Source organism: Hemiscyllium ocellatum, chromosome 10, assembly GCF_020745735.1.
Source record: "Hemiscyllium ocellatum isolate sHemOce1 chromosome 10, sHemOce1.pat.X.cur, whole genome shotgun sequence".
In the NCBI taxonomy this organism is placed as follows: domain Eukaryota; kingdom Metazoa; phylum Chordata; class Chondrichthyes; order Orectolobiformes; family Hemiscylliidae; genus Hemiscyllium; species Hemiscyllium ocellatum.
The window spans coordinates 111,966,648-111,981,601 of NC_083410.1; the positions used below are offsets into that span (position 1 = coordinate 111,966,648).

General features: G+C 47.4%; 1 protein-coding gene across 4 annotated transcripts in view; it reads right to left on the bottom strand.

The window, feature by feature from the left end:
* Positions 1–14,954, bottom strand: part of cep68 (centrosomal protein 68) — a 41,582-nt gene that overhangs the window by 3,210 nt on the left and 23,418 nt on the right. For all 4 annotated transcript variants that reach the window (XM_060831872.1, XM_060831873.1, XM_060831871.1 and 1 more), the window contains exons 2-6: positions 11,475–11,867; positions 6,557–8,101; positions 4,327–4,449; positions 2,190–2,286; positions 729–895 (exon numbers count right to left, since the gene is read on the bottom strand). In XM_060831872.1, the coding sequence (XP_060687855.1) occupies positions 729–895; positions 2,190–2,286; positions 4,327–4,449; positions 6,557–8,092 (1,923 nt within the window). In that variant the 5' untranslated portion in view covers positions 8,093–8,101; positions 11,475–11,867. The remainder of the gene's footprint in view (positions 1–728; positions 896–2,189; positions 2,287–4,326; positions 4,450–6,556; positions 8,102–11,474; positions 11,868–14,954) is intronic.

The following is a 14,954-nucleotide window of genomic DNA, read 5'->3' on the forward strand; positions in this document are numbered from 1 at the left end:
TTTGTACTTTAACACTGCAAAATTTATACAATTACGTTTCTACCACGGGGGTTACTGAGAAGTGAAAAACTCCAGTGATATGTTAATTTGGCTGCAATGTCCTCATAGCTCCTCCTAGTTAAGCACTTAAACGTCCCTTCATAATCACACAGGAAGTGCACATTTACTGTTAATAATGGACTGAAAGGATTCAGTCACACTGAAAGCTAGCCTAATAGAAATCATGAAATCATTATCAATCGTTGCAAAACAAAACCCCTCTGAATCACCAATGTCCTTTAGGGAAGGAAATCTGGTCATAGCTGGTTTGGACTACACGTGACTCCAGACTCAGCAATGGGGTTGACTCAACTGCCCTCAGGGCCAGAATTGCTGCTGTAGGACACTATCAGCAGGTTTGCTCAGTTGACTGGATGTTTGGTGAATGATGCCAACATATCGATGGTAGTGGCTACTGGAGTGAACAACGCTATCCACATGGGTTAAAAACCCATACCTGCAGAGGTTACCATGAAGGATTCTTCTCAACCTCCACCCCCATCCTCCCCTGAGGCATGGTGACCCTCAGATTAAACCTCCACCCATCATCTCTCTCTCTCTCTCTCTCGGTCCAGTCTGACTATGGTGACTTTTACACCTTCTATAATATTAACAGTAAATAAGCAGAGCTCTTTTAATTCACCACATTCACCAATTTACAAAAGATTCAAGGTGAAATTATTCTTTACCAATACTGATTGCCTTTCCAAACCAGCAGATACGAATTCCTGTTGCTTGGTCTCCAAATCATCTTTCACCTTATCCATAGTAGCCAGAATCGACAGGTACAGGTGGGCAGCGTGCCCATTCAGCTGCTTGGATTGTCTAGAGATCAATTCAAGTGTCTCTTTGAGAACTAAACGGGAGCAGAAGGAGGTAGTCAGAGAAGCAGCAATGAATGTAGCAAACATGGCTCATCAATACACAAATAAAACCTCACAAATGCTGGAAATTCAAATCAAAAGCCAAAAGAAATATTGGGAGATACTCAGGTCGGGCAGCATCTGTGGAGAGAGACGGAGAGCATGAAATGCTGGGTCAGACATTCCAGCCCAGTGAGCTTTGATCAGACTCCAAGTGTTAACTCCTCTTTCTCTCTGAACCAAAGAAATACAGTTAGCACTTTGTGTCTGATGCTGACAGATCTGCTGAGTTTCTCCAGCATTCTCTGTTTTGATGACAAGGAGGTGGTTGCTTTAAAATTTGAACAGCATGTTGGAAGTGCACACAAAATTGAGCAGAATTTTAAGAAATTATTTTATGTCATGTGAAAATCATTCACACATTTGGTAAATCTTGGAATAAGTAAGTGTTTGGTCATCTCTGATTTAGAGTTCATTTTAATTTATTGGCTCTTTGTAAAACAACTTTGAATATTTTCTGGATTATGCAAGCTGTTGTGATTTTTAAAACTGAAGAATGATGATTCTATCACCAGTTAATTCTTGTAAGACAGAAGATTGATTTTTTTTTAGAAAAAAGGTTTCAATAAGAAGTTGAAACAGCACCCTGATTTATTATTTTGCTTCACTGTGTTATTTCACAGCCTGAGACAAACTGACCACCTCAGCAGGAAAGCGAGTGACACATCACTAACACACAGAAAGCATTCTCCCCGTGTCTGCATGGGTTTCCTCTGGGTGCTCCGGTTTCCTCCCACAGTCCAAAAATGTGCAGGTTAGGTGAATTGGCCATGCTAAATTACCCATAGTGTTAGGTGAAGGGGTAAATGTAGGGGAATGGGTCTGAGTGGGCTGTGCTTCGGAGGGTCGGTGTGGACTTGTTGGGCTGAAGGGCCTGTTTCCACACTGTAAGTAATCTAATCTAATCAGTGAATCACTTTACTTCGGAGATAGTTAGAATTGAGTGGGATAAGGGCAGTCAGGGAAGCATAACCAAAGGAGTTAATTACTGCTGTGTCAGCATCTCACTGACTATCAGCAGAAAACTTAAGGGGGCTGATTGGCCTGTCCCATTCCTATTCAATTCAGGCTTTAAACTAGTACCCAAGGAGAGGGAACAACAATGACCCTTTCGCTTTGAAAAGAGTAAAAGGTAGAATCTTCTGCCAATAATGTTTGGTTTTATGAGAGCAGGTAAAGGGTGTTGTAGATGAAGCGCAGAGTTCCGTGCTCCTGAAGGATTTATACCTGGCGTGGCGCTGCTCATCGACTGGAGCAGGTGTTCTCCGGACTTTAGCACACTCGCAGTCAGCTCTCGGTGTTCCTTAATGTCATTCCTGAAAGCCTGTTAGGGAGGACACACACAAAACACATTCCACCATTGCATTCACTCTCCTGCAGATCAATGTTTTATTCTGTAAGAGCACAGTCTACTCACTTGGTGAGTGATCATTTAATCTTAACGTCACACACTCCCACCCCCTCACACACTCCCCCCCTCCGCACCCTCACACACTCCCCCCCCCCCCCCGCACCCTCACACACACTCCCCCGCACCTTCACAGACCACATCCCCATCTCCCCTCACCCTCACTCTCCCCCAACACCCCCTCTCACTCTCCCCCCGCACCCTCACACACCACCTCCCCCCACACCACCTCCCATCTCCCCCCACCCTCACTCTCCCCTCACACACTCTTCCCCCACACCCTCACACACCACCTCCCCGGCACCCTCACATTCTTCCCTCCACATCCCCTCCCCCTCACACACCACCTCCCCATCTCCCCCATCCTCTCTCCCCCAACACCCTCACAGTCCCCCCGCACCCTCACAGACGCCCTCCCCATCTCCCCCCACCCTCACACAATCTCCCCTGCAACCTAACACACTCCGTCCCCATCTCCCCACCACCCTCACTCTCCCCAACACCCTCACACACTCGCCCTCCACATCCTCATAGACCACCTACCCCTGCACCCTCACACACATTCCCCCCGCACCCTCACAGACGCCCTCCCCATCTTCCCCCACCCTCACTCTTCCCCAACACCCTCACACACTCGCCCTCCACATCCTCATAGACCACCTACCCCTGCACCCTCACACACATTCCCCCCGCACCCTCACACACTCCCTCCCCATCTCCCCCTCCCCCCCACACGTCACACACTCCCTTGCCCCCACCATCTCCCCTGGACCCTCACACTCTTTCCCCCCCCACCGCACCCTCACACACACTCCTGACATTTGCCCCATCATGGCAGACAGAGGGAGGTAGGTACCTTGCTGTGGGGCAGGCCCCCAGGGCTCCTGGTCCAGAGGAGGCCCAGCTGGGTCAGTGCAGCCTGATCCACACGAGGAAACAGTCAGCGATGAAGGAAGGAGCTCCATGACGTTCTCCAATTGGCCAGGGCTCCTCTGCCTTCACTGCCATACCTCACAGTCACTCCACCTCCGCACCATAACCACCTGAACCAAGGCTAATATTCTCACAATTGCCTGCTACATCTTTCCTGACCTGCCCATGCCCATATACACACACACACACACACACACACACACACCAGCCCTCTGTGCTGCCTATACTCACTCGGGCCACCTCACCAACCCTTCCTCACATGTACCAGCTATATTCATCTCCTTCAACTCCCCTCTCTTTCTCTCATTCCAGCAGCAAACTGCACACAACTGGACAGAAAGAAAAAAGGTGGACAGTGGGCTGAAGTTAGCTCAGCTCCTCCCTCCCAGGATGGCGGGATACGGATACTGACCACCTATTCCCAAGCCCCTGGATCCAGCGTGGATGCTGCCCTGTTCTCTCTGTGCTGGGAGTCTCTGACTGAAGGCTGGTCCCTATGATTGACTGAGACCTGGTGATAATTACATTTGTCTCCGCTAATGTGTATCCTTCACACGATCCTCTGCAGAAACTCACCAAAGATCCTCAGACAGCACTTTTCAAACCCACAATCACTTCCATCCAGAAGGACAAGGCAGCAGATACATGGGAACCCCACCCACTTCAAATTTCCCTCTAAGCCACTCACCATCCTGACTTGGAAATATATTGCCGTTCGTTCACTGTTGCTGGGTCAAAATCCTGGAATTCCCTCCCTAAGGGCAGCACATGGACTATAGCAGCTCAGGAAGGCAGCTCACCCCCACCTTCTCAAGGGGCAACTAGGGACAGGGCCCCAGCCAGTGACATCCACATCCAAACGTGAGTAAGAAACCTGAGATCCCAGTCTGACCTGAGATGACCTTATTGAATGGTGGAGCATGCCCGAGCAGTGGAGAAACATTTTGCTTACAGTGATGACTGGTAACAATCTTAATTTTTTAAAATCACAAATGTGTAGTTTAATGGAGGGGGGCTGCTTACCATACATTTATCCAGGGAAGCCTTGATACTGTCCATTGTGGGCTGTGGTGGGATCCAGTTATCTGTGGTCTCTGCTACTTCATACAACCACTGGACCATTTCTTCAAGTTTAGAGCTAAAGCTCTATAGGAGCAAAATAGCAGATCAGTTACACACAATGACAGAGAACACAAAGATGATTTGGATGTGAGCATAAGAGTTATAGTCAGTAAATTTGCAGATGACACCAAAATTGGAGGTGTAGTGGATAGCGAAGAGGGTTACCTCAGATTACAACAGGATCTGGACCAGATGGGCCAATGGGCTGAGAAGTGGCAGATGGAGTTTAATTCAGATAAATGCGAGGTGCTGCATTTTGGGAAAGCAAATCTTAGCAGGACTTCTACACTTAATGGTAAGGTCCTAGGGAGTGTTGCTGGACAAAGAGACCTTGGAGTGCAGGTTCATAGCTCCTTGAAAGTGGAGTCGCAGGGAGATAGGATAGTGAAGAAGGCGTTTGGTATGCTTTCCTTTATTGGCCAGAGTATTGAGTACAGGAGTTGGGAGGTCATGTTGTGGCTGTACAGAACATTGATAAGGCCACTGTTGGAATATTGTGTGCAATTCTGGTCTCCTTCCTATCGGAAAGATGTTGTGAAACTTTGAACGGGTTCAGAAAAGATTTACAAGAATGTTGCCAGGGTTGGAGGATCTGAGCTATAGGGAGAGGCTGAACAGGCTGGGGCTGTTTTCCCTGGAGCGTTGGAGGCTGAGGGGTGACCTTGTAGAGGTTTACAAAATCATGAGGGGCTTGGATAGGGTAAATAGGCAAAGTCTTTTCCCTGGGATTGGGGAGTCCAGAACTAGAGGGCATAGGTTTGGGATGAGAGGGGAAAGATATAAAAGAGACCTAAGGGGCAACTTTTTCACACAGAGGGTGGTACGTGTATGGAAGGAGCTGCCAGAGGAAGTGGTGGAGGCTGGTACAATTGCAACATTTGAAAGACATTTGGTTGGGTATATGAATAGGAAGGGTTTGGAGGGATGTGGGCCAGGTGCTGGCAGGTGGGACTAGATTGGGTTGGGATATCTGATCAGCATGGATGGGTTGGACCAAAGGGTCTGTTTCCATGCTGTACATCTCTATGGCTCTACAACACAGCACAGAATTCAGCCCAACCCATCCATGCTGGTGTTTATACGCTGCTCTGCCCAAGACCATAAGAAACTACAGGGAGCTGTGAACACAGCCCAGTCCATCAGACAAACCAACCTCCCATCCATTGACTCTATCTCCACTTCTCACTGCCTTAGGAAGGCTGCCACCATCAAAAAGCCCTCCCACCCGGTGATACTCTCTCCTAACCAGAAGATAGGAAAGCTTAAACACACAAGCCGACAGATCAAGAACAATTTCTTCCCCACTGTTATTAAGACTTCCTGAATGGATGTCTCAAATTTTAAATTTAATGATGATCTAGCTCTTTGTGTACCTTCTCTATCACCATAACAGTGTATTCCTCACTCTGTTCTCTTACTTTCATGCACTTTGTACTGCACACAACACAAAACTTTTCACTGTACTGAAGTACAAGTGACAATAATAAATCAAATCCAATTAAGTACTCGGTATGAGACCCGCCCCTATTCCATCTGATGTACCTCTGCCCGTCTTCCTGACCCTTTTACACTCATGCAGTTGCCTATTTTCATTTTGAAAGTATCAGAGCTGTTTGCCTCATCCACATCCTGTAGTAGTGGGTTCCACATCCTCCTTACTCTCTGAGAAAGGTAATCTCTCTCTGTATTTCTCTGCTGAATATATTTGTAACTTGCTTGTATTTACAAACCCTAGTTTATGGTTCTCCAGCAGGTCAAAAGACTCTCTCAATACTGACCCTGTCCAACCACCTCAGAATCTTACATTCCATTTCAAACTCTAAAGCCTATTTAAAAAAAAGTAAACTTGCTCAATCTTTAATGAAACAAACAACTACATAAACTGAAGATCTGAAACAGAAACAGAAAGTGCTGGAGGAACTCAACAGCCCTGCCCAGTCTTTCACAGTTCACTTTTATCAACGTAAACCTCAAATTCTAAACTGAAACCATTGCGGCTAAATACTAACGTTTAGTTTCCTAGCTTGCCCAATCCAGTACGTTTGTACCAGCAAGAAACAAGATTGATGTATTCTGCTCGTGTGAGGTATTTGAATGAAACATAGAACTTGGAAAAGAAATAAGATCGTACCTGAATGTGAGCCAATAGACTGTCATTGTTGTCAGCTACTTGTTCAAAGGGCTGGTTGAATAGCAGTTGAGAACTAGACCATGTGCCCAACTTTTGAATAAATTCATTGGCCTTTTTTAAATCAGCGATTATATCTTCACACTGTGGATTCTTGGGTTGATTTCTGGGACTAATTTCCAGTTGGCAGTCTGACGGAGCAGCCTCAGTGTTGTTGTTGTGTACGGCGGGGGTCCCCTCGGTACTGCCACTTGGACTGCCCGTGCCCAGTCTCATCCCATTGGCTGCAAAGGCAGACTTGCTCTCCACGTGAACAGAGAGCTTCTCCAGCTGGTGGGCCAAGGCTTCCAATTCTTTCAGCTTATACGGGAGAGTGAGAAAATCCTCCTCACTGTCCCACTCTCTGTTCAAGGGCAGGATCTGCCTGGATAATGTGAAGCCTTTAGGATCTTTCCCTGAGAGCAAGGGCTTGGAAAATTCCTCGTTTGAGCTGCTTGAAAGAAAACTTGAATCAACAACCGAAGTGACCGTGGCCCAGTCAGGATTGGCCCGGTTCGTCACACCTTGTGTCTTATTCCTCATAGAACTCTCCAGAAAGGTGTTTGGATTAATACCAGCTTTAGGCGATCGACTGGACAGCCAATAGGACGGCTGGTTATGCAGGCGGAGGGAACTGGAGGAAGAATATGGAGTGTACACATGATCCTCCATGTAGCTAGGATGGCCCCAGGTGATGTTAGCAGCACTGCTGGGGTTAGGCTGGGAGGTAGGTAGTGATGACAAAGCGTTTGTAATTAATGTATTTGACAGGGAGGGTATTGGACTGTCATCCACGATCCCTGAATCCTTTAGACAGGAGTCAGAGGTCATATTGTCATCATCGTCGTCTAAGTTGTCCCTGGAGCTCATGTACCCTGGTCTTAAGGGATACGTAAAATCCAGTAGAGCTTGGTATTCCTCGTCAGGGTCCCAGTCTGGGGAGGTGCGGTCCCGAACCACCCTGAAGGAATCCGATTGCCTCATGGCGCAGTATTCTGAGAAACAAGGTGTGACCTCTTTCTCACGCAGCGCCTTATGGGTAGAGCCTGGTGTGCCAAGGCTGCCAGTCAAGGTTTGGCCCAATGAGGTATATCTGCCCACATCGACATCGTGTGAGGTATATCTACCCACATTGATGTTGTGTGAGCTTAACGTAGCTTTCCTTTTCGGTACACACTGAGAGAAAGCAGACGTATCGAGGCAGGTGCTATACTTCACAGTGGACAGACACCTCCCATTGAGGGGTTTCTCAGCCTCCAGGTGTTTGAGTGACCGGGGTAACTCATCAGTAGATGCCATTATGTTTGGGTCAGATCTCCCAACAGGTTCATACACTCGAGATACAGAGAGTGGTGAGGAGTCTGACTGGTATGTACGATACGGGGAACGTACAGATTCAGAGAAGAGAGAGAACATCTCACTGCCATCCCATCTTTCTGATGGAATCCCTCTCGTAAATCCAGAATACAGATTGGAATATCTTTTGCTCTGCTCCTGCATATCAGCTCCCTGGAAAACAAGACGAGTGAGGGAAATATTAAAGGTATTTGTTCCCTATAGCAAGCATCAACTTTTCATTCAGTAGTTTCCATGTTTATACATTCACAGAACTTCACTGAACATAGCCACCATGGTTTGGAGGAGACCATTCATTCCATCAAGTCTGTGGGCATCACTGGAAGGGCCAGCATGTATTGTCCATCTCTTTGGACTGGTGTGCTCAGCCATGTCAGAGGGCATTTAGGGGCGAACCACATCGCTGTGGGTATGGAGTCACATGTAAGCCAGACCAGGAAAAGGTGGCAGATTCTCTCCCTGAAGGACATGAGCAAATCAGATAGTCAGTTTCTTCACAATGAGTGATTGGCTTTACGGTCCAGATTTTATGAGATTAGATTAGATTCCCTACAGTGTGAATTGATGAACTGAATATAAATTAAACTGAATTAAATCCATACCACCCTGGATCAAAACTATCCGCACAGTGGGATGGGAACCCAGAGCGTACGTCTGAACAAAAACAAAATCAAAAAACAAAATTGCTGCAAACACTCAGCAGGTCTGGCAGCATTTGTGGAGAGAAGTCAGAGTTAACGTTTCAGGTCCGGTGATCGTTCTGAAGAAGGATTACTGGCCCAGTGACATTGTCAGGAGGCCACAACTCACTCTCATTGTTCAATCATTATAGAATTGAAACAGGCCACTCAGCCCAACAAGTCCATACTGACCCTCCAAAGAGTAACCCATCCAAACAAATCCCCATACCCTATTACTTTACATTTCCCCTGACTAACAAACCTAATCTATACATCCCTGAACACTACGGGTAATTTAGCATGGCCAATCCACCCTAACCTGCACATTTTTGGACTGTGGGAGGAAACTGGAGCACCCGGAGGGAACCCACGTAGATACAGGGAGAACGTGCAAATTCCACACCTACAGTTGCCTGAGGCTGGAATCAAACCCGGGTCCCTGGTGCTATGAGGCAGCAGTGCTAACCACTGAGCCACCGTGCCACCCTATATGTAAACAGCACCAGATGTGGAGTGAAGATTTTACAACAACCTGGTGACTTGCATAGCGATTTCTTTCACTCCAGTGAACAGAGAGAAACAGAGAGAGACAGAATGAGGGAGAGGAAAAAGAATATCTTTGGAGAAAGAGGGAGGTAAAAGCCAATTAGGAAGAGACTGCTAATCTTTACTCACCGAGTCGTGAGTTCATGGAATGCCCTGCCAGTAGCAGTGGTGGACTCTCCCTCTTTATGGGCACTTAAACGGGCATTGGATAGGCATATGGAGGATAGTGGGCTAGTGTAGGTTAGGTGGGCTTGGATCGGCGCAGCATCGAGGGCCAAAGGGCCTGTACTGCGCTGTATTTTTTTTCTCTATGTTCTATGCTCTGACAATCTCAACTTCAGGAAAAGCTTCCTTCAAGACACAGAAAACTCAAACAATCGCAGTTAACTGTGACAAACACAGGAAGTTCAGGATTGCATCAGGTTAAACAAAAAGGCCAATAAAAGTTGCCAGAAATACATTAAAAAGAATTCTGAGAATTGGGAGGATTCTAGAATCCATCAAAGGAGGACCAAGAATCAGAAAGGAAAGGGAAAATTGAATTTGAGTGCAACCTACAAAAAGCCACACTGTATGGACTGTAAATCCCTCTATGGGAACAGGAAAAGGAAACATCTGGCTAAAGTGAAGATTGAGGGCAGAGTCAGGAGAATTTGAAATGGGGAATACAGACATTGGCAGAGAAGGTAAATATTTATTTTGTGTCTGTTTTCATGGAGGAAGGTACAAAAATTAAAGATGTTTCTAATCCCGGAATCAGAGGTGCAAGTGATTAGGGAGAATGAGAAGTTGAAGAAAATTAGTTTTAGTCAGAAGACTGTACTGGCCAGGTCAGTGGCCAGGGAGATGTCGTTGAGACACTTCCCTGATTGGGGAATCTCGAACCTAGGGGATGCCATTAGAGTCTAAGAGAGGGGACCATGTTTTACTCAGGGAGTTGTCAGAATTCTTTACCTCAGAGAGCTGTAGAGGATCAGTCTTCGAGGTGCATATGTTTAAGGTTGAAAGTAGCAGGGCAGTGTGATGGACTGGCTGGTCTACTCCTGTTCCTATTGTTAGCAAGTGACTGTGTTTATGCACAAGAGTGAATTTAAAACCCAGTTTAAACAACAGTTTAATTTGTAATGTTCATGTTCGTAATTAACTTGCACAAAATTGGCTTGACAGTAGGAAACGGGGGGGGGCGGGGTGGTTTATATTTTGGGCTGGAGGCCTGTGAGCAGTGTGTTCCACAGGGATCAGGACTGAGTCCCAATGTTGTTTGTCACTTGTATAAATAATACGGATGAGAATTTGGGGGAGGCATAGTTAGCATTTTGAGGAGACACCAATAGTGGTGGTTATAGTGGACAGTGAAGAAGATTATCTAAGATTACAAAGAGATCTTGGTCAATTGGACCAATGGGCTGAGGAGGTGCAGATAGATTTTATGTTGGAGAAATATAAGGTATTGCATTTTAGGAAAACAAACACACACAGGATTTATCCAGTCAATGGTAGAGCCCTGGGGAGTGTTGTAGAGTAGAAGGAACCTAGGGGTTCAGGGTCATAATTCCTTAAAGTTTGTATCCCCAGGTGGACAGGCTGGTTAAGAAGGCATTCAGCACACTTGCCTTCGTTGCTCAGACCTTTTCAGTATATGAGTTGGGACGTCATGTTGACATTGTACGGGATATTAGTGAGGCCATTTTTGCAGTACTGCTTACAGTTCTAGTTGCCCTGCTATAGGAAGGATATTGTTAACTTAGAGAGGGTTCAAAACAGATTGACCAGGATGTTGCCGGGACTGGAGATTTTGAGTCATAAGGAGAGGCTGGATAGGTTGGGAGTTTTTTTCACTGGAGCACGGGAGGTTGAGAGGTGGCCTTAATAAAGTTTATAAAATCATGGGGGCTATTGATAAGGTGAACAGCAAATATCTTTTCCATGGGGTGGGAGTGCTCAAAACTAGCAGGTTTAGTTTTAAGGCGAGAGGAGAAAGATTTTGAAAGGACATGAGGGACAACCTTTCCACATACGGAGGGTTGGTCATGTGTGGAATAAACTGCCAGAGGAAGTGGGAGATGCAGCTATAGTTCCAACGTTATAAAGACACTTGGGCAGCTACGTACAAGAACAGGAAAGGTTGACATGGACATGGTGTGGGTGCAGGTAAGAGGGACGAGTCTAGTTTGAGAAACCTAGTTGGTGTGGAGATGTTGGATTGAAGGCTCTGTTTCTGTGTTGTATGACTCAATAACAACCTGTTTCTTTAAAAAAAACACACAGTGAAGAAATAGAAGAATGTTTCTATTCCTTACCTGTTTTGAGCTGGACGCTGAAGTAAAGCTCCTGAATTGACTCTGTTTGTGAGCGATCAATCTTCAGTCTGCTAAGAACTCTCCTAACGCGATTTTCAAGCTGATAAGAGTAAATAAACAACTTGGACATTTTTCTTCGGCATTTGTGTCCAGCTATCCTTCATTTAAATATTGATGGGTTTAGGCAGCATTCACAGTTAATGGAGATAAATGTAATTAAAGCACAGCAACAGAGAGACAACGTGAAGACGTTTAGACCAATCTGCTCCCAGCTCAGTATCGTCCCATGAAGCAAACCTCTCAGATTTGCTCCGAGCTGGAATGTAAGGAAGGGGTTGAATCTTCAGGCTCTTCGAGGTCTATACCGGCAACATTAATGACTGCTGGCATTTTCTGAAAGGTCAAAATAACATGTAATTAATTATATTGCATCTCTAGAACAGAAACCAACCTTTCGGCCCAACTGGTCTGTTTAAACTCAACACAATCCTAAACCTAAACTCGCAGTGAGCAAGTGAAGCAAGGAAATGCAGCAGCTTTAACCGAGGACCAGGGCATCGTTCAGGAACAGTAACAAGTGAAACACACCAGGGGGCAGTAGTGTACAGGTGGGGAGAGAGGTTTGAACGAGGGAGGGCAGCTGATGGATTGAGGGCTGGGGAGAGGGGGCAGCAGAGTAATTAGAATGGCCACAGGGAATACAGAGTAACAAACACTCCTGCTGATACTGGAGAGAGAGGAGACAGTAATTAGGGTCACAGTGGAAAGGGTGCAGACACAGTGGGAGAAAGAAGATCAAAAGAGGAGCTTTTTAAAATGAAACAGGAGTTTGATGTTTGGACTGTGTTCGTTTCTTAGGGAGTCAGAGACAGAGACAGAGACAATCAGTGAAGAGGTTGCTGTTCTGTGAAATTCTTTATCAAACACAGCAGGGGAACAGCTGAAACTGAAGAAGATTCAGGACCATGGGGTAAAAGCAAGACAGTAACTTTATCTCTGGGTTGTTCGGTCACAGAGCTGGAACAGAAACAATGGGGGGAGCGGCCTCCTGCTAGATCAGATAATAAATCTAAACAATAGAGAAACTACAAAATAGGAGCAAGAGTAGGCCATTCGGCCCTTTGATCCTCTCCCACCATTCAATATGATCAAGGCTGATCATCCAACTCAGTCCCGGTCCCACTTTCTCCCCAATACCCTTTGATTCCTGTAACCTTAAGGAGCTGAACACCAATGGGAGGGGGGTGGGTCTGGGCTTAACAGTATAGGGAGGGGTCTGGGGTGAACAATATTGGTGGGAGGCTGGGGGTTAACAGTATTGGTGGGGGGTCAGAGGTTAACAGTATTGGCAGGGGGGTCTGGGGTTAACAGCATTGGTGGGAGAGGCCTGGGTTCAACAGTATTGGGGGGTCGGGGGTTAACAATATTGGTGGAGGGGTCTGGGGTTAACAGTATTGGAGGGGGGTCTGGGGTTAACAGTATTGACGGGGGGGTCTGGGGTTAACAGTATTGGGGGGTCGGGGGTTAACAGTATTGGAGGGGGGGTCTGGGGTTAACAGTATTGACGGGAGTGGTCTGGGGTTTAACAGTATTGACGAGGGGGGGTCTGGGGTTAACGGTATTGGGGCAGGAGTGGTCTGGGGTTAACAGTATTGACGAGGGGGGTCTGGGGTTAACGGTATTGGGGAGGGTCAGGGTTTAACAGTATTGGCGAGGGGGGGTCTGGGGTTAATGGTATTGGCGGGGGGGGTCGGGGGTTAACAGTATTGGCGAGGGAGGGTCTGGTGTTAACAGTATTGGGGTGGGAGTGGTCTGGGGTTTAACAGTATTGGTGGAAGGGGTCTGGGATCAACAGTATTGGGGGGTCAGGGGTTAACAGTATTGGGGGGGCTGGGGTTCAACAGTATTGGCAGGGGGTCAGAGGTTAACAGTATTGGCAGGGGGGGGTCTGGGGTTAACAGTATTGGCGGGGGTGTTTGTGGATAACAGTATTGGTGGGAGGGGTCTGGGATTAACAGTATTGGGGATCGGGGGTTAACAGGATTGGGGTGTCTGGGGTTAACAGTATTGGGGGAGGGTCAGGGTTTAACAGTATTGGCGAGGGAGGGTCTGGTGTTAACAGTATTGGTGGGGGGGTCGGGGGTTAACAGTATTGGGGGGGGTCGGGGGTTAACAGTATTGGGGGTGTCTGGGGTTAACAGTATTGGCAGGGGACTGTGGTTAACAGTATTGGTGGGGGGGGGGGTCTGAGGTTAATAGTATTGGCAGGGGCCGGGGGTTAACAATATTGATGGGTTGGGTCTGGGGTTAACAGTATTGGTGGGGGGGGGGGGGGGGGGATTAACAGTATTGGGGAGGTCAGGGGTTAACAGTATTGGCGGGGGGTTGGGGCTTAACAGTATTGGGGGGGGAACTTGGGGTTAACAGTATTGGCGGGGGCTTAACAGTATCGGTGGGGGGGGTCGGTGGTTAACAGTATTGGCGAGGGGGGTCTGGGGTTAACAGTATTGGCGAGGGGGTCTGGGGTTAACAGTATTGGGGGGGATCTAGGGTTAACAGTATTGGCGGGGTGGGCCTGGGGTTAATAGTATTGGGGGGGGTCTGGGGTTAACAGTATGGGGGGGGGGGTTGGGGTTTAACAGTATTGGGGGGGGGTTGGGGTTTAACAGTATTGGGGGGGGGTTGGGGTTTAACAGTATTGGGGGGGGGGTCAGTAACCTAGCTGCAGCGGGTGGGAGGTTTCCCCGAGGGACAGTAAGGACAGATTGGCTCTTTATGACAATCGACAACCGTTTCCTGAGAAGCCGCAAGAGCCCAATGGTGGAGTGGTAGTGTCCCTACCTCTGGACCAAGAGAGCCTGGCACCAGTCTCACCTGCTCCAGAGGCGTGTGAGAGCATTGCTGAATTTGAAAATCTAACCCAGAGATGTGGCAGTTAATCCGAACCCAGGAAGCCCGTAACAAACAGAGGGTGGTAATGACCAGACCAACTGGTCAAGGTCACTCACCACCCTACACCTTCTCTCCCCCTGGGATCGCCCAGCTCACATACATTTCACACAAGTAACAAACCTTGGAATGGGAATAATGTTAATCTCTGGACATGCTCCAAAATTAGGAGACCTTCCACTCCGAAGGAACTACCACCCACTGAGAGGGGACTGCCCACGAGAATGGTTGCCATGCAAGATGGTTTTTGTGTTACCAAACAGTGACTGGCCTTTCCACTTGCAGCTGCTCTCTCAGCCTACGGGATACCAGGCTCCTATCGAACAGCTTCATTAACACTTGAATGGTACAGACCAACAAAGGAGTCTCTTTACTGAGGAACAGGGCAGTAACATTGCCTTCCCTGGAGCCCTCAGCTACGTCACACAACAAGTTCAGACACGCCTGGCCCTGGATTCCAGTCTGTGTACAGGGGGAACGTGGGCGCAGCAACACCAGACAATTCCAGCTAGAGAGAAATCCAACTTGGGA